Here is a 27,890-nt window from a genome sequence, read left to right on the forward strand (position 1 = left end):
GAGACAGCCTTCCTAGAATCCTTGGAATTCCTGCTTCTACCTGCCTTAGTTGCTTTCTAACCCTGATAATACATCCACGTTTGGGAATTCTCTTCCCCTTTCTTTTGTGTTGGATTCCTTCTTTCTTAGTAGCCTTCCTCTTGATTTAATCTCTAACTTCAGAGAAGCCCATCTTCTAGTAGCTTTCTAATAAAAGTGCAATGGTGATAAAAATGTTGAGACTTCTCATTCTAAAAAGCCCTCTATCTGCCCTCCCAATGGTGTCTTTAGGGACTTTTTCTCCAATGTGCAGTGGATATCCATGGTAGTTTATGATCAGGAATGATGCGCTTGTGTGTAGAAGGGATTCCCTACATTGTGGGCTTCACTGTCAAGAACAAAATAGAGCAGATGCCCAGTTTGAGGGGTGGAGGATTCCCAAACATCTGTCAGTCTCTTTCCTAGGATAGGGCAGTTTCCCCATAGGCAAAAGCTCCAGAGTCCTGTCTTGATGGGCATCTGTCATCCTTCTGGTAGCCAAATAGGGGAAGGGCACTGGGGTTTTCATTTAGTATGAAGGTCCTTAGTCCCTCCTTAGCTTCAGAACATCACCTCCCTCCAGCCCTCCACTGTGCCAGGGGTCAACTCCAAAGAGAAAAGCCTTCATTTTCTAGTGAGAATGAGGAGTGGCATATTTCTGGTGGGAGAGGGGAGCTTTTACTCAGACTCAACCAGTGTTCCTGGAGGTTTGCAAGAGTACCTATGGAGAACACCTAGTCAACGGTCCTACAAGGAGGTTTTTTAAATTCTTACTGTTTAAACTTGGACTTAATTTCTTTGAACTTCCATTTCTTCATCTGTAAAAGGAAAACTCCCCCAGAGCCTTGGTGTGAGGATTCTGTGGGATTAATGAATATGAATACTGAATAATGAATAATTACTATTATTTTTTAGTTGTAGGTGGTAGACACGATATCTTTATTTCATTTTTATGTGGTGCAGAGGATCGAACCCAGTGCCTCACATGTGCTAGGCAAGCACTCTACCACTGAGCTATAACTCCAGCCCAACTTGCACATTCTTAGAAGATCTAGTCCTGATTACAACAGTCAAAATGTGGTTTCAGAGGTCTTAGTCCATAGACAGCCAACTCCATTGCTCTGGGCCTGAGGTGACAGAAGATAATGGTGGAAGGGTGTAGTGGCGGAAAGCAGTTGGGGATACGGCCACCAAGAAGCAGAGAGAGTGAGAATATACCATGTTCTATCATATCCCCAGTCCTCCACTTTGCTGGCCCTCATGCCTACAAATTCCTCTCCATCCTCATGAGTCTCTCTACTTAGCAATATCCTAACTCATTCTTTAAAACTTAACCTAAAAACATACTACACCTAGTGTTCCACTATAACTATGCAGAAATAATCTCTCTCCTTAATGATATCAAATACTTTGTAGATACCTCATTCTCATCCCTATTACAGGTTGGTCATCTGGGAAGCTGACTTTGAGACAAATCAGCCTGAAGACGTGTATTGGGAAGTCGTCTTAGAACCAGTGGAAAGAGAAGGTCGCAGGATTGAGCAGATGGCAAATTGAGTCAAGATGCAGTACCAACCTTCCTCAGCCAAACCCATAAATTGTTCTGGGGTGGGGAACATCCTTGGAACTATTCCAAGTTGGGGCAAGGCTAGAACTTATACCCCATTCCCGAGGCTGAAGAGTCAGTGAATGCCAGGTCTCCCTGAAGGAAACATGACCTTGGATGAGGAATGTCCCCAAATGAATGACAGCTAAGAGATGTCTTCTGGAAATACACCTGGCATTGAGGAATAAGGTCTTCATTCCTGAAGGGGAATGGAGGGGTGGATTACAGCAATCACTACAATCTCCAAGCTCAAATCAATTGACTTTAGCCATATTCCCTTGTATTAAGCAAGGGCTATATCTTCACTAAGTTTTCAGGTTTTGGGGTTTTTTTGTTTGTTTTTTCCTTTTAGGAAGTGTTTATTTTGATTTTGAGACTTTTGAGGACAGATACCGTATTTAAAGTAAAGTGTCGAGATTTAATAAAATCTAGTGAAGGAATGCTTGAATAAATGATCCAGGAGCCCAGTTAACCATAACACAGGAGTGTAAGTTGACTCACAAACAGATTGTGAGTTTCTCAACACTGAAAGAGGTTATTTAGACTTTTCCCCCCCAATGCCCACCTGAATTTTTAATGCCATAGGTATACTGGATATTATATGTATGTCAACTTTATACAATTTTTGTTTTGCCTCCAAGAACCAGTAATTTTCTATAGCTCAGTTGAGAATGCATGAATTGCCTTAGTGACTGCTAAGAGGATCTGATTTCCTAAGTCAGCTCTTTGACCCATTGTCTTATGTAGCAAAATCCATATGAGAGAACTCACATTACTAAATGTGATATGTTGATAATGAAATCAGGTCAAACGGGGTTAAATGATTTTAAGAGGTTAATTATGGAGTTAAGATTACTCAATACACTTTTCCTCACTATAAGATTATAGTAAATCAGTAACTGTATAGTCAAGGGAGATACCATTACTTTGCCTAGATTCCACACAACTTACTGCATTTCTCTCTCTCTCTCTCTCTCTCTCTCTCTCTCTATATATATATATATATATATATATAATTTTTTTTGTTAGAGTCATATAAACACCTTTGTACCCATAACCTAGCTGGAGGGATAAAACATTGCAGAAACATCTGTAGCCCCCTGAATACTCCACACCAATCCCCCAATCCCATTTTTCTCCCTTCATCACTAGAAATTATTTGGTGTTATTTCTGCGTACAATTTTACATTTTCACTATATATGTATAAACTTGTTTTATAAATTTTCAAAGCACGGTATCAAAATGTAAGCATTCTGTGGTATTGTTATTACTGTATGGCATTCCCTGAATGAATATATCACACTTTTCCTTGTCATCACTTTGATAGACTTTTTGCTTCCCATGGCCCCCACCCTGATGTTCCAGTGAGGTAGGATTGATAAATTCCAGTTTTTAGTTCCACACAAGTTCTAACCATATTGTCTGATCTCTTAGAAGACTTAGAAACATACATAAACTATCTTATAGGATAATTTCCTTGTTTACTAATTATTATTTATTCTGAGGATGACCCTTTCCTCACATTACTTCCAAATTTTTGGTTCACTAAAGATCCCTGCTTTGCTGTAAAATTATCCTCCTAGGTATTTAACTCTGTGACCCAGCAATTTATAATGGCAAGAATCTACATTTTGAAGATGCAAATCAACAATTTTCGTTCATCTGTCTTCAAACAAAGGCTGCTTGTGTGGAAGTTGGCTTCCCACACTGCTATGGTCTGAATGCTTCTATTTCCCACAAAATCTGTATGCTGAATCCCTAACCCCAATGTGATTCTATTTGGACAGAGAACTTTTATAGAAGTAATTAGGGTTAAATGGGATTCTGATTTTATAAAATTGGTGTCCTTATGAGAAGAAATAAATGATAGTTCACTTGCTGCCATCCATGCTTAATATTGGACTTCCAGAACTGAGAGAAAATAAACTTTAGCTGTTTAAGCAACCTGGTGCATTTTGTTGTTTTTGTTTTCCTTTGCAATACTGGGGACTGAACCCAGAGGACTCTGCCACTGAGCAACATCCCTGGCCCCTTCTTAAAATTTATTTTATTTTATTCAGTACTGAGAACTGAACCCAGGGGCCTTCTACCACTGAGCTGTATCACCAGCCCTTTCTTTTGATACAGTCTTCGTAAATTGCCCAGGATGGCCTCAAACTTGGGATCCTCCTGCCTCAGCTGCCTGAAGTAGCTAGGATCACAGATATGTACCATAAAGCCTGGCTTATTCTGTGGTATTTTGTTATGACCGTTGTAGCAAACTAATACATGCACTAACTCCAAGACCTGACTGCATACTGAAAAAGAGGAGGAAAGCAATGGGAGGTCTGGATTCTAGTCTAAGCTCAATCATTCTGATTCTAGGGTATGACACTAAAACTCTTTGTCAATAAAATGAGTGGCACTAAATAGCACTTTTTTCAGGTCCCTTAAAATTGAACGTATTTAACACACATGTTGTAGGCTATGACTTATGCATTGCAGTGCCAGGATTCTATCTTGAAGAAATAATGAACAATAGTCAAAGATTTAGTTACAGAATATCCATGACAGAATTACATTTGATGGCAAAATAAAATCTGTTAAAAAATACAAAAAAAAAAAAAACTATCCAACATTAAAGTATGTTAAATTATAGTAGAGACAAACAATGCAGTATTTTTGCATTAAAAATGATACTTTATTTATTGAGAAAACTGTTAAAAAAAAACCTGCTTTGGTTATAATTATAACATCAAGGTTATAGTGTTGAGAAATCATGTTCTTTAAAATCATGTATCAGCAAAAATAACTTGTTTGAAATCCCATCAGCACCAACTCATATGAATCACTTTTAAAATTTTTTGAACTGCTTTTTTGAAATATAGTTAATATAAACTATAATACTTAAAGTACACAATTTGGTACTTTGGTAAGTTTTAAAATACATATACACCTGTAAAATTGATACCATCTGTTACTGGTGATGAGTCCTGCTTCCTCACATACTGAAGTATAACATTAGAGAAGCACTGAGAGGCAAGCATATAAAGCAGGGTTTATTTAAAAAGGGTTTATTTTAAAAAGGGTCACTTCTCCTGGGAGGGAGAAGGGGACCATAGCTGGTATCCCCAGAAGTGAGGGTGTTTTGCCTTTTTATCTGTCCTAGGTTTCCTTTGTTCTCCTGTTTTCTTCCCCCCTTATCTCTCTCCTTCCTGCATATCTATGACTAGGCCCAGGAGATACTGCATGGGATGGCCAAAAGGTAGAGGGGTCAGGGAGGAGTGGTCTGGGTAGGAAAGGGGGCCTAGGGAGAATTAATTAGCAGTTCCAACTCCAGTCTGCTCAGAAGTTGCTTCATTAACAATTCTTTTAGGATGGGCAGTATAGGCCAATCTCCCAAGGGCACAATTTCCAACCTTTGGACGCAAACGGGTTTAGTCTGTTTTCTACAATCTGGCCAGATTTATCAATCTAGGCTGACTACCTGTTTTTTTTTAATTCTGGCTTCAAAATCATCACCACAATCAAGATAATGAACATATTAATCATCCCAAGTTTCCTGGTACTCCTAGTACCTCCCCCTCCCACCTTTTTGTTCTCACCTTGCATCCCCAAGTAACCACTTATTGGCTTTCTGTCACCAATAATTATTTTGCATGTTCTAATTTTACATAAACGGAAACATACAATATGTTCTTTGGAGGGGGAGGGGCAGTGAGGGAGAGATCCTAGATTCTTTCATTCAGCATAATTGAGATTCATTCATGTTGCTCCATGTATTTATAGTTCGTTCCTTTTTATAGCTGAGTGGTATTCCCTTTTATGGGCCACTTCCAGAAAAAGCAGTCCTTATTTCCAACCCAGGTTTGGTTTCAGACACATTTTACATTTATCTCAACTTTACCATTCAGAAGGGATTCCCAGTCTACTTAGACCAGAGTTGGTATTAACTTAATATTACATACAACTCTGCTTTGCTTTCAGTCTTTCAAAGCATGGTTTCATTTAAAATTTTACCTAAACTTTATCCCTCTGCAAATCAATAAACATAATTTTGTGTGACTGCAGCAGCAAAGTTCTTGGTAGGCTTTATCAGATGATTTTTATTAATTGACATGAATGCCCATTTCTACATTAAGTGGAAAACAGTAAACAGCAGATGAACCCATTTTTGTTTTCAAAATATAAATACATGGAAAGATGAGGAGAAACTTAAAAATGAGTATATTTGTATTATCAAATATAGGAAACATTGTTTCCTATCCTTAAGATTACAGTTACAAAAAAATATGATTTAGGAGTGGCATACCTCACTACTATTATTTTTTTTCATATGAAATTTTTCTTTTTATTTATTCACTCTTTTTGCTCACAGAAATTTAGAAGACATTGTTAAAATAGAAGTAAAAGAGAATAGAATTTAAAAGTTAATAGATATTAAAGTGAAATTTGATAGTTACAATGATGGTTTTTATGACTCAGCATAATCTCTAGATAACAATTGTTTCATATTATTTATGTACTTAACATATTTTAAAATGTATATAGTACCTCAAAAAGAAAGTTCTCAATAGATTAGTGTTCTTCCAAAATAGAAAAATATTTAAAATAGATTCCCCACATCTGTTTTATAGATTCCCTTAATATGGCCTTTTCTGTTTTCTATATTACCAGAATCAGGTCACCAGGTCTAACTCCTGTTTGTCCGCCCCCCCCGCCCCCGCCCCACACACACACACACACCTCACTACTATTATTGTAATAGTTTAATCTATAAATTCACAGGAGTTAAATCTAGACTGGCCAGCGGAACTTCTTAGGAAATCATGACCCTTCATGTCTGGAACCATAACAAATATGTAAGATTGTAAATCTTATTTCAAAAACATGAATGGAATTTGTTAACTTTTAGAGCTTAAGCAGATTCCAATGACACCTTCTAAGTTTCTGACTTTATAATTTACAGCATTTAATTATAAGTCTACATAAAGTTTAGCAGAAGTTTATTTTTGTTATTACAAAACTCCCTTCCACCCACTAATCACAACATGCACTACAACTGCTAAAAAGTAGGTCAAAATACTTGACATATTTTTGGCATTGGGTTCTTGTACTTAGTTCACTTGTTTACATACTAATGATCATTTAATGCTAAAACATTAAATTTCCTTACAGAAAAAAATGAAATTTAAACACCCTAAGGCAGTCCCCAAATATCTTTGTAATTAAAATCTGAAAAGGCAATTCATTCCCTTCTAATGCTACATCTCACAGTTGGTCGACAGAGCAAACAAAAATAGAATTTTTAAAACTCCTTTTAACGCGTTGTAAAAAACCTTAAAATAAAACGCAACGAGGAAGCTACCTCTACATGTAAACACAATCTAATGAGCTTCCTCTCATTATTTCTTATAGCAGCAAAATAATAGTACCGCCCACAGGCTTTCAGAATTTTGAATTCTGGATACTAAAAACAGCACGACTGAATGAGCTCAACAACGCAAACACGCCCTAGAACGGCTGGCAAAGGGCAGACACTCAACAGTTGGCCCGAAGATAAAGATCCACTTGGTGAATTAAACCCAGTTTCACCCTAGGAGGAGGGGTGGGTGCCTGGCTTCAGACTCCACTGAATGCACTCTGGAAGCATCTAGCTGACTGGTGACCTAAGGAAGAAAAAGGCGCTTTCATTTCAACATCACTCCAAAAAAAAAAGGAAAAAGAAAAGAAAGAAAGAAAAGAAAAATAAGAATGAAAAGCCCTACACCTCTAACCAGAGAGAATTTGACCCAGACCCCGTGCTCGGGTTCCTCGCTCTTCACCCTTATCCCCGAGCCCGCCCTCCACGAGCACCCTTCCATTGCACTCATTCAGAGCATCCGGTCTATCTCTGTGTTACCGGCCCACCTGCGGGGCTTCCCCCAGTTAATCTTCCAGCCCCCAATCCCGGGTCACCAGTCCCTAGGTTCCACTTCTCCGCCGGGCCGGTACCCGCCACCGCCACGCCTTCGCGCCAAGGTTCTCTTCCCGCCCAGCCCCTCCCGCGCCCACGTGACACCCACGCCCCGCCCACCGCTCCCACGTGACCCGCGGCCATCCCCGCGCGCGGCGTGGATCGCGGCCGGAGCCGCCATTGTTCCGCCGAGGGAGGACAGCGGGGCCTGGCGCTAGCGCCGAGACGCCGCTTAGCGGTCGCCACTGGAGACACTCCCTCCCTTCGCCCCGGCTCTCCTCCTGGCGGCGGCGGCGGAGTGAGACTGATAGGGGGAACCTGGGAGCCCCTCTGTCCTCCCCGCGGCGGCAGCGGCCGATCGCCGGCTCCGGCGCGAGGAACGGCCGCGATGCGCTTGGCCTGAGGTGGCCCGGCAATCGTCGCTTCCTTTGACTCTTCCACGGCGTCTCTGCGCCCAGCGTCATCCTTCAAGTCCCCCTGACGGGAGGGAAGATGGCTGCACGAAGCTGGCAGGACGAGCTGGCCCAGCAGGCCGAGCAGGGCTCAGCCCGGCTGCGGGAAATGCTGTCGGTCGGCCTAGGCTTCCTGCGCACGGAGCTGGGCCTAGACCTGGGGCTGGAGCCGAAGCGGTACCCGGGCTGGGTGATCCTGGTAGGCACCGGCGCACTCGGGCTGCTGCTGCTCTTCCTACTGGGCTACGGCTGGGCCGCAGCTTGCGCCGGCGCCCGCAAGAAGCGGAGGAGCCCGCCCCGCAAGCGGGAGGAGGCGGCAGCCGCGCCAGCTTCAGCCCCTGATGACCTAACCTTGCTAAAGAATCTCCGAAGCGAGGAGCAAAAGAAGAAGAACCGGAAGAAGCTGCCCGAGAAGCCCAAAGTGAGTAGGGGTGAGGGACAGGTACAGCGTGCCGGCGCCGCGACCTTCGAGCGAGCGGAGGGCCGAGCTCCAGCCGGGGAGCGAATAGAGTGTGGTTAGGCGACAGCCGAGGCGCAGATCTGCCAAAGTGGAGGAATAGGTGCTAGATAGGTGGGCATGTTACTTTGGGGAGTAGGGGAAACTCCGGAGGTATAAGGGCGGGTAGAGAAGCCCAGTTTCCAGGAAGGAAGTTAGATGCTCTGAGTTTAGTATAAACAAGAGTACCCAGAGGTCAAACCACCTTCAGGAACCTTGACACTAGAATAACATACCTTACCTTAAGGCCTACCTTAAGGGTAGGCTGCACGTGGAGGGTAATGGGACCTTAAAGGCGGTGTTGGGAAGTTGTGCAAAGAGTACACCTGGAAGATCGCTCTCAAGTCACACTGAGACCGTAGCCAGAAATTCGGTGACCTAAAAACTCGGGCTTACAGAGGATTAAGGGTGTCCAGGTCTAGACCCGCTTCCATTTTAGTTGGGACTTTAAAGGGAAATGGTTGCCCACTCTTGGTCTGGTGAGTTGGGCCAAGGGAGGCCAGAACAGAAACAAGGCAAGTGAGAGTCGGCTACCCCATATTCTTCAGGGGTATATGGCCACAAAGAGAAAGAGCTCAAGCAAGTTAAGCGAAGTGGACTGTTGTGCACTCCATGACGTGGGAGGTTTTTGAAATAGGTAAAAGGGGATGACGGGGCAGAATGGTGAAGGTTGAGGGTTTCAGGCACCAATTTACTGGACCACGTGTGGAAATGCAGAGGGCATCACATCCCTTTTGTCATGCCTTCATGTTTTAGTTGTACATTCTTTATTGCCATTTTTCTGGTGGTTTTCCCCTTTATATCTTTCGTAGTTTCATATATTTTTAAAATGCTTTACAAGTTGAGCACATTGAGAATATGGAGGTCTTGCAGAGTTAGAAATATCTCTTAACCTATTTTTTTTATCCACGTAATTAATTTTTGCCTTTCAGTATAATTCAGTAATCCTTACTATGAAAAGTGCACACTGTTGTGTTTGGTTGGCAGTATGAGGTATGCACATAGGAGTTAAGAGTCAATCACAGGATACCGATTCATAAATAACTATAATATTGCAGGCTGCTAGGTGCTAATAGAGATGTGAACAGAGTATTAATGAGGTTTGGAGGGTGGGAGACTCATTCCATTGGATGGATTTAGAGAAGTTATTGAGGGAAGTGGAGTGTAAATTCAAACTTATGAGAATATTGTTGGTAACAATACAAAAATAAGGCTATATTAGAGATGTGACAGGTCACAATCAATTAGGCCTGGTTAAACATTGATGTTTTGCTTGCTGATTAGGAAGTGCAAGATATATGAAAGCTAGAAAGGGCTCAACTTAGGAGAAGAAAGAAATAGAACTGACTTGGAACATAATAAAAATGCAGAGAGCACCAAGGATTGCCAGAAAGTAATGTTATGATGGAATTAAAGAGCCTGGCTCTAGGCTAAAGAAGGTGATCTTGGGGTGGGGGGAACGACACCTATTAATCCTAAACCCTGTGCAGATGTTGCAGGTTGTGAAAACTTCAAGGCCCTATTTGGGACATCTAGAATTTCAGATGGACTTGAGGCGAAAGACAGGTGCTCCAAAGAGCCCATCTGAAGTGCATCATAACATTCAGATGACTCATCTGAAGAAGGAACAGATTGGTGAACACTTGACACTATGAAAAATGCACGTTCGATTAGGGCTTACCACCTCTTTTGAGTTAAGAAAAGGGGAAATGAATAAGTAAATAAACCTAGAATTGGCTTTGAGAAGTGGAGAACAGGGACACTGACTGGATGGTGAAATGTTAATTAGGTGAGAAAGTAAATGTTCTCTTATCAAAATGTTGAAGATGTTATCAAGGTACTACCTACAAATAAAAGGCAGTAAAAAGAGATACAGTATTCTAAATTGGATCACATTTGTTGGTTTCACATTTGATTGTGAGACATGATCCACAGAAAAATACTGCTTTATGTGGCTAAGTATAATCCACCCTTTGTTTAGTACTCATTATGTACCTTGCAGTGTACTAAGGATTTACTTGAAGAAAAAGCAAGGTACTACCTACAAATAAAAGGCAGTAAAAAGAGATACAATATTCTATGTCACTCTGAAGGGGATACAAAAGTAAAAGCTCTCTTTCTCCCCAGGGAGTTCTTTATTTCAGTTATAGAAGATACACACTGGGTTCTGCATCCATGAATTCAACCAACTGGGGAGCAAAATATATATTTTTAAATTTATAAAATTATACGTGCGCTAAATGCCTATAGACTCTTCTTATAATTATTCGCTAACCAATATAGAACAACACTACTTACTTAGCATTTACATTGTACTGAGCCTTACATGTAATCTAAGGATGATTTAAAGAATGTGAGGATGTTTGTAGGTAATATGCAATACTACATTTTATGTAAGGAACTGCATCTGCAGATTTTGATATCGTTAGGGATCCCAACCAGTCCCTTGTGGATGCCAAGGGACTACTGTACTCAAAAAACTTAACAGTACAACCCTGTTATTCCAGGTAGGCACCAAATACCTAATCACAAAGTTGGCTTTTAAAGTTGGTAAGGGGTAGGAGCCAGGTAGTGGGAGAGGCAGGCCTGAGATACCACAAAGGCCCAGGGTTGGAGGAAGACAATTTACCAGCCTGGCAGGAAACTTGTAACGTGTTTAACCTTATCTTTTTAGCTTGTCTTGTTTATAAATTGAAGATCTTAGTTGAGTTAAAACACTGCAGGAGTCCTCAAAGTGTCCTGGCTATTTGTAATAGAGTAACTTAGAATACTCATTTTATTTGTGTGTGTGTATATATATATATATATATATATATATACATGTATGTATATGTATATATGTATAAAGATAGATATAGATCTCTGAGTCTTACCACAGATTTTAAACATTCAAAATCTCTGAGCCTGGGTCTAGGGAAATATGCTTTTGTTGTTGTTGCAATTTTGTGTTTTGTTCTTGTTTGTGTTTTGTGACTGGGTCTGGTTGTGTTGGCCAAACTGGTGTGATAGCACCCTGCAAATAGTTACTCATCCTAACTACTTTAGAGGATGCAGCAGGAGGATTGCAAGTTTAAGGCCAGCTGGGCTACTTAGTTAGGCTGGGGGACAGGGCTGCTCTTGAAAAAAGGGACTGCAAGTATAGCTGAGTGGTAAGCACCCCTGGGTTCCTTGATCCCAGTACTATTTCCTCTATCCCAAAATTTACACACTGGAATAGGGCTTTGGGATCCATAGTATAACATAAGATCTACTGTGATTTCTTTGAAAGGACATTTCATATTGCTTTAGGACATTTTGCTTAAATGTAGTTTAACTTTCATCTTTCTTTTTAAAATTTCATTGTTTATTTATTTATTTGTGTGTGTGTGTGTTGCTGAGGACCAAACCCATTGCCTCATGCATGCGAAGCAAGGGCTCAACCACTGAGCCACAACCTCAGCCCTAATTTCATTATTTTTAGTTTCTTTTAAATCATTCCAAATTTTTGGATCCTCCTTTTCAAAATTTGTCTGTAATAGTTTGTCTTCATTTGTACAGTAGGTGGTATTTAGCTGCTTAAATCTATATTAATTTCAACCTATTCATTTTTAAAAATTCTTTTATCAATTTGGTTTTTATCCCCTAATAATGTCTTGCCATAAGCCCTCTAGGGTATGAATTGCATATGTTCCACTTTTAAAGTGAGAAAGGGGAACACTTTTCACTGGATTAATTCTTGGTATATTTAGGAATAAGTTTTTCCATGTATTTTTTATAATACATAGTTTAATGTGGATTTTAAATAGACACTCAGTAAATAAAGTGAAACGTGAATTTTTCACAAAATCAACTTAAGAAAATTTATTTTAGTGAACAAGTTGTTTACATATTATTGTAGGAAGATTTGCTGTAGTGTAATTGTCAGTATCTTGAAACTTAATAATTAACAGTAGTATTTTGTCTTGTTTGCTACTATATAACTGTGCATAGTACTTGGCACTAGTAAAATTATTATTAAATGCATGATATAGTCCCACCAGAGTATTTATACAACTTTTTTTTTAATAGTTGTTAATGGATCTTGTATTTTATTTATTTATTTGTATGCAGTGCAGAGGTTGAACACAGGACCTCACACGTGCCAGGCAAGCTCTCTACCACTGTGCTACAACCCCAGCCCTATACAACTTTTAATCATGCCAGATAAATAGTCATATGAGCCGCCTTTTTATTTTTACATTTGAGATGGTTGTTTGCCTAATCTGGCTATGATTTTGAAAGGTCCATGCTTCTACATCCAATAAATTATTCTAGTGGTATGCCATGTCTTTTAGTCATTAATTCTGTTTCAGTTTTAATGACAGTGTCCTACTTTAGGAATTTTATTGCTTTTTGCGTAGACTGTTCGAACAGTATCCTGACTGGTTTTCCTGCTTCCTCTCTTTATTGCCAAACTTTTCTACCTACTCATGCTAGTTGAATCTTTTGAAGTCCAGCCCTAATCATTTGACTTTCATGTTCACCTCTTTTCAGTAAGTTCCTCTGTCATATGTTGAATAAAATCCATAGTATAAGATATGGCAGCAAGTCTCTTCATTATCTAACCCTATCTTAGGTTTGTCTCTCACCATTATCCCCAAGAAGTAATTCTGCTTAGTTACACTTCTGTGTCTCCCTCCGTTCTTGTAAAAAGCCCTTTCTTTCTTTCTACCAATTTTTACTTTTCCTTCAAGATCCAGCTACAGTGCCACCTCAACTTTAAAGTCTTCCTAGCTCTTCAGCTACAGTTGTATGTTTCTGGAACATCTAGCAAAATATCTTATATTTAGCAGAAGCTGTTGCCATGTTGTTAAATCAAAATGGCCTGATACTCCCCTTTCACATGTATCTGTAATCATTCAGCAGGTATCTAAATATCTCCTCATTGTGCATTTTGGCAGCATAGAGCACATTGATAGTGGTTACACACATAGGAGGTACTTAATAAACAGCAATGGAACAGATCAATGTAGTTGAATCTTATTATTTACATAGTTATGTTCAATGAAGTCTCTGCAAACATTCAGTTATTGAGTACTGACTAGAACTCATAGAGAAAATGCAAGGTTAGGTTCCTGAAGCCTGTATAACAATATTTTCAAAAACCAATTAATACATAGTCTTGCTTTATGTATGCTTCTGTTTAAAGACACTTTATTTAATAAACTTGATTCATTAACATTGAATCCGTGACCAGCAGTACCAGAACTCATGCATATTTTCTGTAAGGTACATTGCATCCTTCTTGTAAATCACTTTGGAACATTAAACAGCACTATAATTGGGGGCCATTTTAAACAGAATTGCCAAAAAAAAAAAAAAAGCTTAAAAATGCAAAATATATGACTTTAAATAGACTTCAAAAAGGACACTTGTTTATGAGAACTGCTGGGGCTGGGCATATAGCTCAGTTGGTAGAGTGCTTGCCTAGCAAGGCCCTGGGTTCAATCCCCAGCACCACCTAAAAAATAAATATAAATATGAGAACTGAAATTTGAAGGTGGAATATTACCTTGACCTTAGCTAGGAATTGTCTGTAGGGCAATGCAAATTATTTGCAGCTCTGTGCATGTTCTCAGATGACAGCAAGTATTGGTTTTTGTGGTTACAAATTTTAGTGAGAAGGCAAAAATCACCAATGCAGAATCTATGAATAGTGAGATCAACCTTTATTAGTCTCTATCTGTATTTGAACTATTCTTCTCATCTCCAGAACCTCATGTCTAATATATACTTTTCTGTAGTTTGAATTTTGACATTTATGTCAAACTTCAACATCCTCATAACAAATGTTTCCTGTCCTCTCCAAGTCTTCCCCATTTCTGTAAGTGGTAAATTATACCCATATTCAAGCGTTTTGAATCATCCTTGATTTTTAACCTTTTTTTAACTTCGTGTCTAATCCATAAACAAAGTACCATCAGTTTTATCTTCATAATATATTCAGTCTGACTTCTGTGACTTGCTACTGTCACCTTAGCTCATCCGCTTCTGCAGTAACCATCCCTTGACTGCCTCCAGTTCTTAACATCTTACCAAAAATTCTTTTTTTTTTTTTTTTATGCTGAGGATCTAATCTAGGATCTAACCAGATGTGAGGCAAGCTCTGTACTACTGAGCCACACCTCTAAGTGCACTGAGTAGTCTTTTTAAAAACAAATCACCATCTTGCCTAAAACCATCACTTGAGTAGCTTTTGTACTCAAAATCAAAACCTCTTTTCTTGTCCAACATAGCTCAGCACCTGTTTCCCACTTCCCCATCAAGCTGATTGGGTTAGTTTCCTCTCATTTATGACCATGGTGATATTTTTTCAGTTCTTTGGACTCTTTGACAGTCGATTGCTTTTACATGAACTGATGTTTCTGGAACAGTCTTTTCCCCACTACTCTAATCAGCCTTTAGATCTCACCTTTAAATATGACCTTCCCAGCTGGCTTATTTAATAAACTTGATTCATTAATATTGAACCCAAGACCAGCAGTACCAGAACTCATGGTACTAATTGTAATCCTAGTGACTCAAGAGGCTAAGGCAGGAGGATTGCAAATCCGAGGCCAGCCTTAGCAATTTAGAGAGACCCTGTCTCAAAATAAAAAATTGGAAAAAGTATTTAGGTATTTAGCTATGTGGTAGAGCACCCCTGGCTTCATTCTTTGGGAATGTCAAAAAATAAAAACTTCCCAGAAAATCCTTTCCTGATAACCCTATTTGAAATAGGTGTCCTCTTCTATTTTCTGTTCTAAGACTGTTATCTTTCCTTCATAATTATCAGTTTGTAACTTATTTACTTACTTATCCATTTCTTTTTTGAGGTCTTTTCCTAGACTATTAGACAAGATTGTAAGCCAGTGGCAAATATTGCCTGACATATGAAGCCTTCGTTAATTATTTGTTGAACTAAATGCTGAATGAAGTGGCTGAAATGACAGCTCATGGTTTAATTGGGTGATCTGTTATTAACCTAAATAAATTTGCCTTTTATTATATTCCCAGTAGCATTGTTGGTTTTCTTTATTTTTAGACAGTGGTTTTTACTGGCAATATTAAAAGTAAGTTATATCACTTGCTGCATAGTTTTTTTTTTTTTTTAATTTTTAAATCACTATCCCTCTTTGTTTTAATTCTTAAAGAATAATCATTTGGTTAAGAATCTCCAAGTGATGAGTAAAGCAAATATTCCTGATTTCACAAAGAGAAATCTTGAGATTTAGAGAGATTTAGTGACTTACTCAAAGTATGTAGAGTAAAGGAGTTTCAAAGGCAAAACAGTATCCTATAAGAACTTTGTGTTATTTCCACCATACCTCTATGGTTTTAATGCCATGTTCCAGGATATTAAATTGTACTCAGAGAACAAATCCAGTTTACCCAGTGAGTTATAACTTTATTGCTTTTAAATTTTACTTTTAGAGTAATCAGAAGTTTCCACTGACAATTATAATGACCTTTACAAAAGCTCCAGAATTTTAGCTCTATTGGCTTATATGGCAGAACTTTTTCATCTTTTGTATTCCATCAGAGTCCTAACATAAAAGACCTTTTTAATAGTTTATTCACCTTCAGCTACCAAAACCAGCAATAAACTCTCTGAACACTTGTTTTTATTGTGCTTTGGCTTTGTTAATTAGTATACTACTACTCAAGGTAGAGCAGCCTTTAAAGTATTTTTTAATTATTATTCAAGCAAAATCAAGGATCTGAGTGAGCAGTTGGTGTTTATTTGACCAGTTTAAAAACTTACTATTTTCTTTCCAACTCTCCTTGTAGTTTTCAAATTATTGCACTGAATGCTGGCCATCTAGAATATATCTGTCAGGATTTAAGAAAGAAGTGTCTCATTAATATGTTTGCTCTGTCACCTGAAGTCCTCATCTCAGTACCCATCAGAGTAAAACTGAAAAATCAGTGATTGGGTTTCATTATTTAAAGATCATCCTTAACATAATTCAGTCACATGACAGATATTTTCATCTCCCCATCCCATAAAAGTAGCCCTGAACATTCCTGATACTGTTAATAAGAAGAATAGTGGGGAATCTCCAAAAAGATATGAACTTTTGGCCAGTTGTTTGGGAACACATAGATCTTTACTGCTACATGAAATATCTCAGGATATATAACAAGATTTAGAAAAATTTTAGTTGTAGATACTATTTGTAAGATTGTTCTTTGAGTTCTAAGAAGTTTAAAATTGGGGTTGAATTTTAAAATAGTAGGTAAATTACCGTGTCTGAAACTGTAGTTTATGTAGTTGATAATGTGCAAAACATTTGGCATTTACTAAAGAAAAATTCATAAGTTGTATTTTCAAACAAAATGACAAATTACTCTATCTGGAATTTGTATCAAAACTCATTAGGCTGTATTATGGTCTAACTTGTCAGCCTTGTACTGATGCCTATTCTGAATTTCCATAATGACTTGTCTTTTCTTTTTTATGATGAACATTACATATGTATGCATTATATTATATATGTGTATGTGTGTCTATTGAATATGTATATATTCAAAGCTTTACACACACAAACATACACACACTTTTGCCTCCTATATGCATAACTTTCAGTTAAGCAAATTGAGAATTTAATAAATTAGTAACTTGTCCAGAGTGATACACATTTGGGATTTCAATCCTGATCTTGCAACTTGCCTATAAAACCCATACTCTTAATATATATATATATATATATATATATATATATATATATATATATATACACACACACACACACACATACACACACACACACTTTTTTAAAAAGTTAGTTATTGATACATCTTTATTTTACTTATTTATACGTGGTGCTGAGAATAGAACCCAGTGCTCACACATGCCAGGCAAGTGTGCTACCGCAGAGCCGTAGCCACAGCCCCCAAACTCATACTCTTGAAGAGAGGGAGAGGGGGGAATGTGCTTTTTGTCTTGTATTTTGTATGTTTTATTGTATACTTGTCTTCCCTTGCTGGGTTCTAAGATTCTTGAGAGCAGAGATTATGGCTTTTCTTTTTTAAGGGTTCTACATGTTACTCTACTGCATTGTTTGCTTATTGAATATTTGGTGAATAAACACATGAGTGAATAGTTTGTGATTTTTTGTTTTAGAAAACAATAGAACTATATAAGCAATGGTTTGTTGTTGTTGCTGTTATTGTTGTTTTGGAGTACTGGGGGATTAAACCCTATACTGGGTGATTTTACCACTGAAATACATCTGTAGCCCTATTTGTTTACTTGTTTGTTTGTTTGTTTGAGGTGGGGTCTTACTAAGTTGTTTAAGGCCTTGCTAAGTTGCTGAGGCTGCCCTCAGACTTGTGACTCTCCTACTTCAGCGACCCAAGCCACTGGGATTATAGGTACGTGCCATTGCAACAGACTCTAAGCACTGTTTTTAAAAGATAACAGTGCTGTCTATAGAACAAGCCTAAACTATTTTCAGCCTCTGAGAAGATATAGTTTCTTATCATTTGTAGTCTATTAACTTACCAAAAGAATTTGTTTCTGCAGCATTGGGCCTGACAGGTGCATATCCACGCCCTTTTGACCACCAGGACTTAACATTTATTTTGAACTTACTAGTATAAAAGTGACCTTAATACTTGAACATGAGGTTAGAGGATGTGGACCATTATAGCTTTGCAGAATAAAAGATATTAGAAGGAAAGAAACTATTTCTTGAGCAAGTATGCTTTCACATGGGCTCTCATTTGGTGAGAAATCTGTAAGTCAAGTACATCTCATATTTACTAAATGTTGAAATCAAGGATTAAGTCAAGGGAAATGCTTAAAATCACAGTGATTAACCATAGATGTTGGGCCTTGATCCCAGGTTTGTCCAATTCTAAAACCCCTGGTCTTTTCATATTCCTTTTGTGTGTGTGTGTGTGTGTGTGTGTGTGTGTTGTGGGTAGTTGGTAGACCACCCTTCTAATTTTTAAACCTAAGAAGTAATTTATGATCTTTACATTTTGTGACTAGAAATAAAATTTACTTAACTAAGTGAAAATAGGGTTCCACATGATTTCATTTTAGAAGTCTAATATTAAACCTTTTAAATTCTTGCCTCCAATATAGATTTCTTTTGCAATTTAAAATCAGTTTTACAAGTAAAGTCTCAAATGAAGTAAAAGTCTATTATTAAACATACCTTGTCATCCTGAACCTTAAAACTCCTTCAGGGTAAATTCTTTTTATATGTTCCTGTTCCCACAGTCCCTAGCCCTTACTTAACTAAATATTTATGAAATTGTATGAAACTAATAAACTGTCGATTGATTAACATGAACAATTTTATTTCCTTGAAAATGGGAATAATAAAATAAACAGTTCTCCTATTTTGTGGCCCCCTTGTCCATTCCATTCTGGTTGTCAGCTAGGTATTCTTGTTCTGATTTACTACCACCCCTGCTAGCACACACACACACAATATGTTCTTCTGTGCATGCATTTGAAAAAAGAATCCAAGGAGGGAGTTGAGGGGTTATAACAATAAGTTATATTGTGATGCCTCTAAGGAGTTTATCCATATAAATGAAATGGTTTTATCATTTTATTGTTACTGGTTGATTCTCACAAAATTTAAAAGACCTCTTTGGTTTAAATATACAGATTGTTTACTACATATGAAATTAATTTTGACTCTGGAGGGGGGAACACCTTAAAGCTCTCCAGAGAATTTAAAACTAGGTCATAAAGAGAGGCCCATGTAATTGCTAATCCGTAGAAATCCAGTAAATAAATATAAAGCTCCAGGAGAAGAGAAAACAATATTTTCTTATAAAATGCATATTGACAGTCACAGGGGCAGACACATTAGGTAAGTGTTGGTTTGCAATTATTTCCTTTTCATGTGAGTAGATCTGTATAATATGCTCTGATTTAGAAATCTGCTAATTTAAATATGGTTAATTTCTCTGGAACAGCTAGTGGCAGAATAAAAGAACATATATTGGTGCTGCTATTTGATAGGACAACCACTGTAGTGTTTATTTGTTCCTGCTATCCAAGAATTCTATGGGCTTTAGTCTTGGGGTAGGAAGCTTATGGTTTAATGTATTTAATTTTAAAAATTAAAAAAATCAGGTGTGTGGGAGGGTTGTTAATGGCTTTGGGAATCCCAGTAGTGGTGAGAACTATATAAATCCCCAGGGTTAGTGGAAAATAGAGGTCTGTAATAGACCAGTTTTTCTCTCTATTACAGACCAGTGTTAGACCCAAACTGGTCTAGCTGCAGACACAGACATTACATAGGTTGATGTTACAAAGACAAGACAAAATTGAACTTGGCATATTGTAGGAGCATGTGAACACCCTCTGGTTTGGTGATCATTTCAGAGTCTATGAAATGGATGCTGAATGTTCCCAATTGTAAGAGCACTGTTGATCACTGATTGAGGACTTCTGACTTGAATTTGTTTGAAAGGAAAGATTGCTTCATCTTTTATTTAGGAGACTCCATCAACAATGTTTACAGCTGGTCTCAAATATATAGTATAAGTTTTAAAGACATCTTTGACCACTTGATTTTTTTATCACTTAGCTTTAATAAATAAATTTAAATGACTTACTAGTCATTCATATGAGTTAAATAGAGATGGTATATAACTGTCCATGACAGTTTCCTGAAGGGATTAATTAAATGAAATTTTGCAGATGTAACCCTTGTGAGTTGTTAGTTGAAGAGATAAGAAGCTGTGGAATTGTAGCTGCAAGATCATTCAATTAGTTTAAGACTTACTTAGGTGAGGCTAACCACAGGATATCAGAAAAGTTTGGCTATAGAGGATAGTATAAACTAAGAATAGCCTGATAGCTGGGTGTGACAGTGCTTGGGAGACTGAGGCATGAGGATTGTTTGAGGTCAGCCTAGGCAACACTGTAAGACCCTACCTCTACTGAATAGAAAAGAAAAGGAAAAAAAAAAAACAGCACATGAGACTAGACAAGTAATATGGTGATATTGGAAAGTAGAATTAAACAGCTTTAAATTCCTGATACAGATCCATCCATAAGTTCACCTGCCTTACTAAGGTTTCTTATCCCTTTTCTTCATGCACACTCTCTCTCTCCACTCTGTGGATAAACACAGATACAGAAAGAAAGATTAGAGGCGGCAACATTAAACTGGCAAAGCAAAACAAAAGAAAGAAAACCAAATCAATTGTGAGGAAATCTGATTGTGGTATTAGCAGTCTGACTTAACAAGTTGCTTAAGACCTGGCAGATTAAATTTTGATTCATTAGGAGTTTAATCACCTAAAAGACAGCTTTTGTTTTGGTTTTTATGCCACTAATCTTTGAAAAGCCTACAAATTGAGTTTCAAAATATAAATGGTCTCTTTTCTACAACCACATCCATGATTTTTTTTTAACAAATCCAGATAAAAATCACTTAGAACATTCATACTGTTTTCTTGAGTGTAGCTGTGTTATAAGGATAGGCATTCTAGCAAATTCTATTCTGTGGGCTGCGTTTATGGCTCAGTGGTAGAGCTCTTGCCTAGCATGTATGAAGCTAAGTATCTCCACATTTAAAAAAAAAAAAATGAAGATACTGTGTCCATCTACAATTAATTTTTTTTTTTTAATTCAAGAACTGGAAGTAAAGCTTTTTCAAAAATATTTATTTTTTAATATAAATATTAGTTTGTATAATAAACTTATTGTAGTTGGACACAATACCTTTATTTATTAATTTTTATGTAGTGCTGAGGATTGAATCCAGGGTCTCACACATGCTAGGAGAGCCCTCTATTGCTGAGCCACAACCTCAGCCCCTGGAAGTAAAGTCTTTAAAACTAGTGTGTTGATTTACTATATTGTTGAATATGAGGGGAATATACAAGTGACAAGAAGTGATAGGATTCAGAAAGAAGGTTAAGAATACCTTGGCTCCATTCTTCAGACTTATCAATCTATATGCATTTCCGTTGATGGGGCTCAGAAATATTTATTTGAAAAGAAAAAAAAAAGCTGGATTTGGGCATCAAGTCATTATTCTACTCATGAATACCTCTAAGTGCTATTTATGATTTTAGGAATGTTAGGAAAGCTGAGGTAGCCTTTGGCGATGAATTGGTAAATCTGCTTAATTCCAAAACAGTAGAGCCATTAAATTATATAATTAGAGGTAATATTAGAGATTGTCTAACATTCCTTTATATATCATCTGAGGCTGTTTTTGTGCTACAGTGGAAGAGTTATTGAACTCTGTTGAAGTGGAGTCTGTATGGCCTACAAAGCCTAAAATATTTTCTCTGGCCTTTTAAAAAGCTTTGTGAGCTGAGCATGGTGACACATACCTGTAATCTCAGTGACTCAAGAGGCTGAGGCAGGAGGATTGCAAAGTTTGATGCCAAACTCAGCAATTTAGGCTCTAAGAAACTTAGACCCTGTGGGGGGTGGAGGAGATACTTAGTTCAGTGGTAAAGTACCCTGGGGTTCAGTCCGCAGTACCAAGAGGCGGGGTGGGTGTGGGGGTGGTGACTTTTTAGTAGCTCAAATGTGTCATTTTTATAGAAATAGAAATAAGGCTCAGATGTTTTGATTACGTAGCTAACTGGTGGTTATGGTACAAATGTAGTTTAGATTTTTTCAGTGCCTCTATTTTGTTGTTTGGAGGGGCTGATACCTGAGTGAGATCAGAAAATTTTGGGTATATAATTTTGTTTATAAGTTCATTATAGTTACATAAGACTGTTATTAGGGACAGTGGTTCATCAAGTCTTCAATAATTTTGCTATATAATAAAGCAACCTTGTTAATTTAGGTAGGGGACCATATTTTGATTGTAGTATTCATTGATAACATTGTTTCCTAAGTCTTTGGTTTGATCTGCCAACCAGCTTGATACATGATGTTTTCTTGTTGCCTATGCAGCCAAATGGTCGAACTGTGGAAGTGGCTGAGGATGAAATTGTACGAACTCCTAGAAATGTAACAACAAAGCAGCAACCAGAGACAGACAAGAAAAATGAAAAGGTAAGTTTGGGAGCGTATGAAATTAGATGTAAGGTTTTAATAAAGACAGTTACATGAAAATGATGCTTTCCTGTTTCATAAGATTTTATGTGTATCTTCAATTTAAGGAAACTCTGTAAATCTGAATTAATCATAGTGGGTGGATGGTGAAAGTTTGTTGGGTTATTTTATCATTATTATTATTTTTTGTTTGTTTTTTTAAAGAGAAGATGTGTCACTAAATATTTTAAATATTGCCGGTATTAGTAAATATTCATTACATCAAACATAATTTATATAATTCATGACTTGAACACCTTTTGTATGAGTAAGATCTATATTTATATATTATCCCTTATTCAAAAATAGAGTTGTATTTCCTTTGTTGATAGTGTACTTGTAAATACTTAGGAGACTTGTCCAGTGGTATTAAGTGTTAAAATAGATTTCTGTCATGGTGGAAACCTAATCGTCTCCTTTATTAGACAGTTTGGTTTTATTTAACCAAGTGTTCATTGCTTAGGAAAATAAGTTATTAAAAGGTTTGGATGAATACATTGTTTTGGATGTGAAGTTTTCCAAAATAGAAATGTAATACCCCATAAATGTTACCTGCCTGAAATCTTATTTTTCAGTTGCTGGTTTTAGAACTGGCCCAAATTTACTTGACTTATCTGGTTTGGAATTCGGCAGAATAAACAAGAAGCTCTTAACATTGTTCCTTCTGCTGTGAGGGAGACTTGTTGAATTTCTTTTTGTGCATTGAATTGCCACTACTCCACCCACCCGTCTTTTTTAACCATGCATTACCCATTTGGGGGAGTGGTGACAACTGCAGAGAGGTAAGTGGTTTTAAGAAGCTAGCATGCAGCAGCTCCAGCCCCATGGAATAGTAGTATAAAATTGTTCCTATAGTTCCTTAATGCTTGCAGTTTCAGAATGTCTTTGAAGAATTGGTGAGATCAGTTCTCCCACTGTAACCCAGTGAAATTGGTATAGAGCCAAGATAGCTGTAGGTGGAATGGCTTGAAATAAAAGGATGGTTATGGGAAATAATTAAATTTATGTCTGACTTTGCTTTGGGCAGAAAAATGAATAATAAATTACTTGCTTTAACAAATAAAAGTATAACAACAGATTGTGTGTTTACAGAGTAAATAGTTCATGTGCCTAGTATAGATGTACATCCCCCCCATTATTTTCTTGTTCTTAGGCTTTCTATTAGTAAGTATTTCTATTTAATTCTGTTTCTCCTCCCTGATTTGTCCTGAAAATTTTATAATTGGAATAATTAATGAGCTGTCATTAATCTCTGATTAATTATATACAATTAGATGTAACAGGATGTAAAATTCAGTTCAAAGTTTATAACTATCATTCTGAAATTTATGTTAGGAAGTAATTATAATAGTGGATATTTATAAAGTGTAATACATCCAGAATTATGCAAGGTGAAATGGGTATATATGTATGAATATATTTACCTGTATATCTCGTGAGGACAATTTATTGAGCACTTAGTAGATGCACTTTTAAGACTTTATAAACATTTTTTAATGATTTATATTCATTATTTATTCTCACAACAACACTGAAGAGATGGATTCAAACCTATTTTACAAATGAGAAACCTGAGACTTAATTACCTAAACTATGAAAGGTGATCAGTTCTAACCCAGGCCCATCTAAGTTCAGTGTCTGTATTTCTACTGTCCTATCTAATCCTCACAAAAACTTCCAGACAGATAGTAACAGTGCCATTTACAGATAAGGACTTCAAAGCCTGATCACCTTTGTATTTTCATTTGTTTCATACAATTTTTATACTAGGATTTGAACTCAGCTTGTTCTAATGCCAAAAACCCATGTTCTTTGTATCACCTAAAAGTACTGCCTTTTAGTTGCTGTTATTTAGATTCATTACCATTCCTTATAAAGAAACATTTTAGGTTTACTTATACACTTTAATATATATATTACCATATCTTCATTTTCCTCTCAGAGCCACATCTTGGGCACTTTGAAAAGTAACGATATTTGCCCAGAGAGTAAAAGTGGCTTTTTTTTTTTTTTTTTTTTTTTTTTTTTTGGTACTGGGGATTGAACTTATGGTCACTCAACCACTGAGACACGTCCACAACCCTGTTTTGTATTTTATTTAGAGACAGGTTCTCACTGAGTTGCTTAGCACCTCACTTTTGCTGAGGCTGGCTTTGAACACATGATCCTCCTGCCTCAGCCTCCTGAGCTGCTGGGATTACAGGCATGCGCCACCACGCCTGGCAAAAATTTCATGTTAAACTATGTTGTTTATTACCTTCCCTTGTCATTTTAGGAAGTCTAGATAAAACTTTGTTCAGAAACTATATATGACAAGAGGTAGAGAGCTTAAGTCTATAAAGCAGATTAAGCTATCATTGTTTTCAAAATCTTTATTTGAATATGAAGGTAAGTGCCTCATTGATGCTAGTTTCTGGTAAAGGTCACACAAATTCATTAGCCAGGCAGAATGCATTGTGCTGGTAGATGCTTAGAGGAATAAGGAGAAATATAAGATGCTCTTACCCTCAGAGACATTTCAGTTTGGTAAGGAAAGCAAACAAAAGGAAGATATCTGATAACATACCACATTAAGTGCTAGATATTCAGAGAAGAAAGGTTATTCTCCTTGGATAGCCAGAAAAGATGGACTTATTTGGATTTTTATTAAGGATGGGATAGGATTTCAGTAAGTAGATGTGAGGAGGCCAATTTTAGAAGGAAAGAAACAAGGGGAGCTCAATTAGATTTTATTCAGATAAACCAATTGAGTATATTCAGACACAGGAAAAGCTTGACAGGTCAGGGTAGGGTGAGGTTATAATAAAAACTTGGATATGTTTAGCTGGCAGCAATATTTATGACTAATGAGTCAGTGTTGCATGTGTGATTGATTATAAGAGTCTGAATTAAGGTAGAAGTATAAATATGGCTAGTAAGAAAAACATCAGAAGCAAAATGTATAAAATTAGCTTTGTGCAGTGGCAGTATTGAAGCCAACGAAGTCCATCTGAGGCACAACTATTGCTAATTGAAAACTTTTCCAGTACCCCATCATGACAACTTTCAATATAGTCGGCATTGGCATAATTAAAAAAAAAAAAAAGGAAGAAAGAAAAATGTATAAAATTTGGTTACTACAAGGTTGTTTAATATGAAGTCAGTATCTACTGAAATCCTAATATCTTGCATTATTAATTAGATGCTACATTTTTATGATGCTATACAATGTACAAAATAGTTTAACATCCCTTAATTCTGATGAACAGCTCTGAAGGAAAATGACATCATTTTTTCCCCATATAGCTCAATAAAAAGAGTTTAGCAAATTGCCCAAAATCAGCCAGGCATGGTGGTACATATCTGTAATCCCAGCTACTTGGAAGGCTGAGGCAGGAGGATAGAAGTTTGAGACCACCCGGGCACGGTGGTGCACACCTGTAATCCCAACAGCTTGGGAGTCTTGAGACTGGAGGATTGCAAATTCAAAGCCAGCCTCAGCAAAGGTGAGGCTCTAAGCAACTCAATGAGACCCTGTCTCTAAGTAAAATACAAAAAATAGGGCTGGGGATGTGGCTCAGTGGTTAAGTGCCTCTAAGTTCAATCCCTGGTACCAAAACCAAAAAAAAAAAAAGAAGAAGAAGAAGAAGAAAAAGTTTGAGATCAGCTTTGGCAACTTAGCAAAATCCTATCTCAAAATTTAAAAATACAAAGGCCATAGTGGTAGAGTGCTCGTACCCCTCCATTCAAACCGCAGTATGGATAGGGAGTTGCCCAAGATCTAGTAAGTAATGCTTTTTCAATTTCTCTAATGCAGTACTAGTTCTCAGTGAATCCTTGGAAAGGGGTCCCAGTAACCCTTTCGTTGGATCCTTGAAGACAGAATTATTTTCATAGTAATTAAGATAGTATTTACTGTGTTGATGACTTACACTAATGGTACAAAAGGAATAATAGATAAAACCAACTCTTTACTCTGAATCAAGGCAATGGTACTAAACTACCAATAGTCAAATGTCATTATATCATTTTATTCTTTACTGCCATTTATTCACAATTTAAAAACAGAAGAAAATTGCTAGTTACACTTATTTAAAATATTTTTTAGCCATAGATGCACACACTGTCTTTATTATTTTTATGTGGTGCTGAAGATTGAATTCAGTGCCTCACGCATGCAAGGGAAGCCTTCAACTACAACCCCAGCCCCTGCTAGTTGCATTTTTTTTTTTTAAAGAATATTATTTTCACGTGAAGCTTTTTACACATATAACTAACTTTCTTTTCTTTCTTTCTTTCTTTCTTTACTTATTTATTTATTTGTATGTGGTGCTGAGGATCAAATCCAGGGCCTTGCATGTGCAAAAAGCGCTCTACCATTGAGCCATAACCCCAGCCCAAAGCTAGTTGGATTTTCAGAGACCTTAAGTAAAAGCCACTATCTGGGCATGGTTGCCCATGCCTGGAATCCCAGTGGCTCAGGAGAATGAGACAGGAGGATTGTGAATTCAAAGCCAGCCTCAGCAAAAAATGATGCAACTCAGTGAGGCCCTCTCTTTAAATAAAAAACAAAATAGGGCTGGGGATGTGACTCAGTGATTGAGTGCCCCAGAGTTCAATCCCCATTACCCAAAAAGAAGAAATCAAAATAGGTCCTGGGATGTGGCTCAGTGGTCAAGTACCCCTGAGTTCAATCCCCTATAACCCCCACCCCCGCCAAAAAAGATAGTGCTTTACCAAGAAAACAATACAACTGATTAATTTTATTAAATCTTGATCATTAAATACATGCTTTTTAACTATTCTGTATGATAAAGTAGAATATATGTATGGAATATGATACATACTGAAGGACAGTGATTATCTTAAGCAAAAACACTATACAGTGAGTTGTAAATTGAATTAACACTTATTTCATGTTACTCCATTTATACTTGAAAGAATGATTAGTAGCCCTGGATATGCAGACTTGGGTATTTGCATACATTTTCTTCAAAATAAACAACAGTTATTATGTCACTTCAAGGAGAAGAACAGATAAATATTTGTTGCAAATTATAAAATTATCTGTTTCTGAGTGAAAAGTAGAAATTTGGAAGACTTATATCTGCTGCCATGATCTTGACAACTCAGTATTTAAAGAATTTCTGATGACATCAGAAAGTACAAATGTTTCTTGAAAATGAAGAGTATAGTACTCTTTTCAGCAGTGCATATACTAAAATTGGAATGGTACAGAGAAGATTAGCATGGCTCCTGCACAAGGACGACACACAAATTTGTGAAGCATTCCATATTTAAAAATTTATATGCATATATATATGTATATATACACACACACATATATAATGGAGTGTCTTTAACA

The 27,890-nt window shown here is 37.2% G+C and overlaps 1 protein-coding gene, 1 long non-coding RNA gene and 2 other non-coding genes across 6 annotated transcripts in view; 3 read left to right on the forward strand and 1 right to left on the reverse strand.

Moving 5' to 3' along the window:
* Window positions 1-6,593: 6,593 nt before the first annotated feature.
* On the reverse strand, window positions 6,594-7,612 carry LOC124106848 (uncharacterized). Its single transcript, XR_006856207.1, has 2 exons — window positions 7,515-7,612; window positions 6,594-7,273 (listed from the first exon to the last, which is right to left on the reverse strand). It is a non-coding gene; the product is annotated as an uncharacterized LOC124106848 (long non-coding RNA).
* An 81-nt stretch (window positions 7,613-7,693) lies between these two features.
* Mtdh (metadherin) overlaps window positions 7,694-27,890 on the forward strand; it is a 64,333-nt gene continuing 44,136 nt past the window's right edge. For 2 of the 3 annotated variants that reach the window (XM_046464666.2, XM_046464667.2), the window contains exons 1-2: window positions 7,695-8,433; window positions 22,406-22,507. In XM_046464666.2, coding sequence (XP_046320622.1) covers window positions 8,053-8,433; window positions 22,406-22,507 — 483 coding nt within the window. In that variant the 5' untranslated portion in view covers window positions 7,695-8,052. Of the gene's footprint in view, window positions 8,434-22,405; window positions 22,508-27,890 lie in introns of all 3 variants that reach the window. The other variant, XM_046464665.2, reaches the window with a different exon arrangement.
* On the forward strand, window positions 25,496-25,630 carry LOC124107087 (U4 spliceosomal RNA). Its single transcript, XR_006856288.1, has one exon. It is a non-coding gene; the product is annotated as a U4 spliceosomal RNA (small nuclear RNA).
* Window positions 27,720-27,826, forward strand: LOC124107067 (U6 spliceosomal RNA). The gene has a single exon (XR_006856274.1). It is a non-coding gene; the product is annotated as a U6 spliceosomal RNA (small nuclear RNA).

Source organism: Marmota monax, unplaced genomic scaffold, assembly GCF_021218885.2.
Source record: "Marmota monax isolate L192 unplaced genomic scaffold, Marmota_monax_Labrador192_F-V1.1 WCK01_AAM20220418_F8-fsc00003, whole genome shotgun sequence".
NCBI classification, from domain to species: domain Eukaryota; kingdom Metazoa; phylum Chordata; class Mammalia; order Rodentia; family Sciuridae; genus Marmota; species Marmota monax.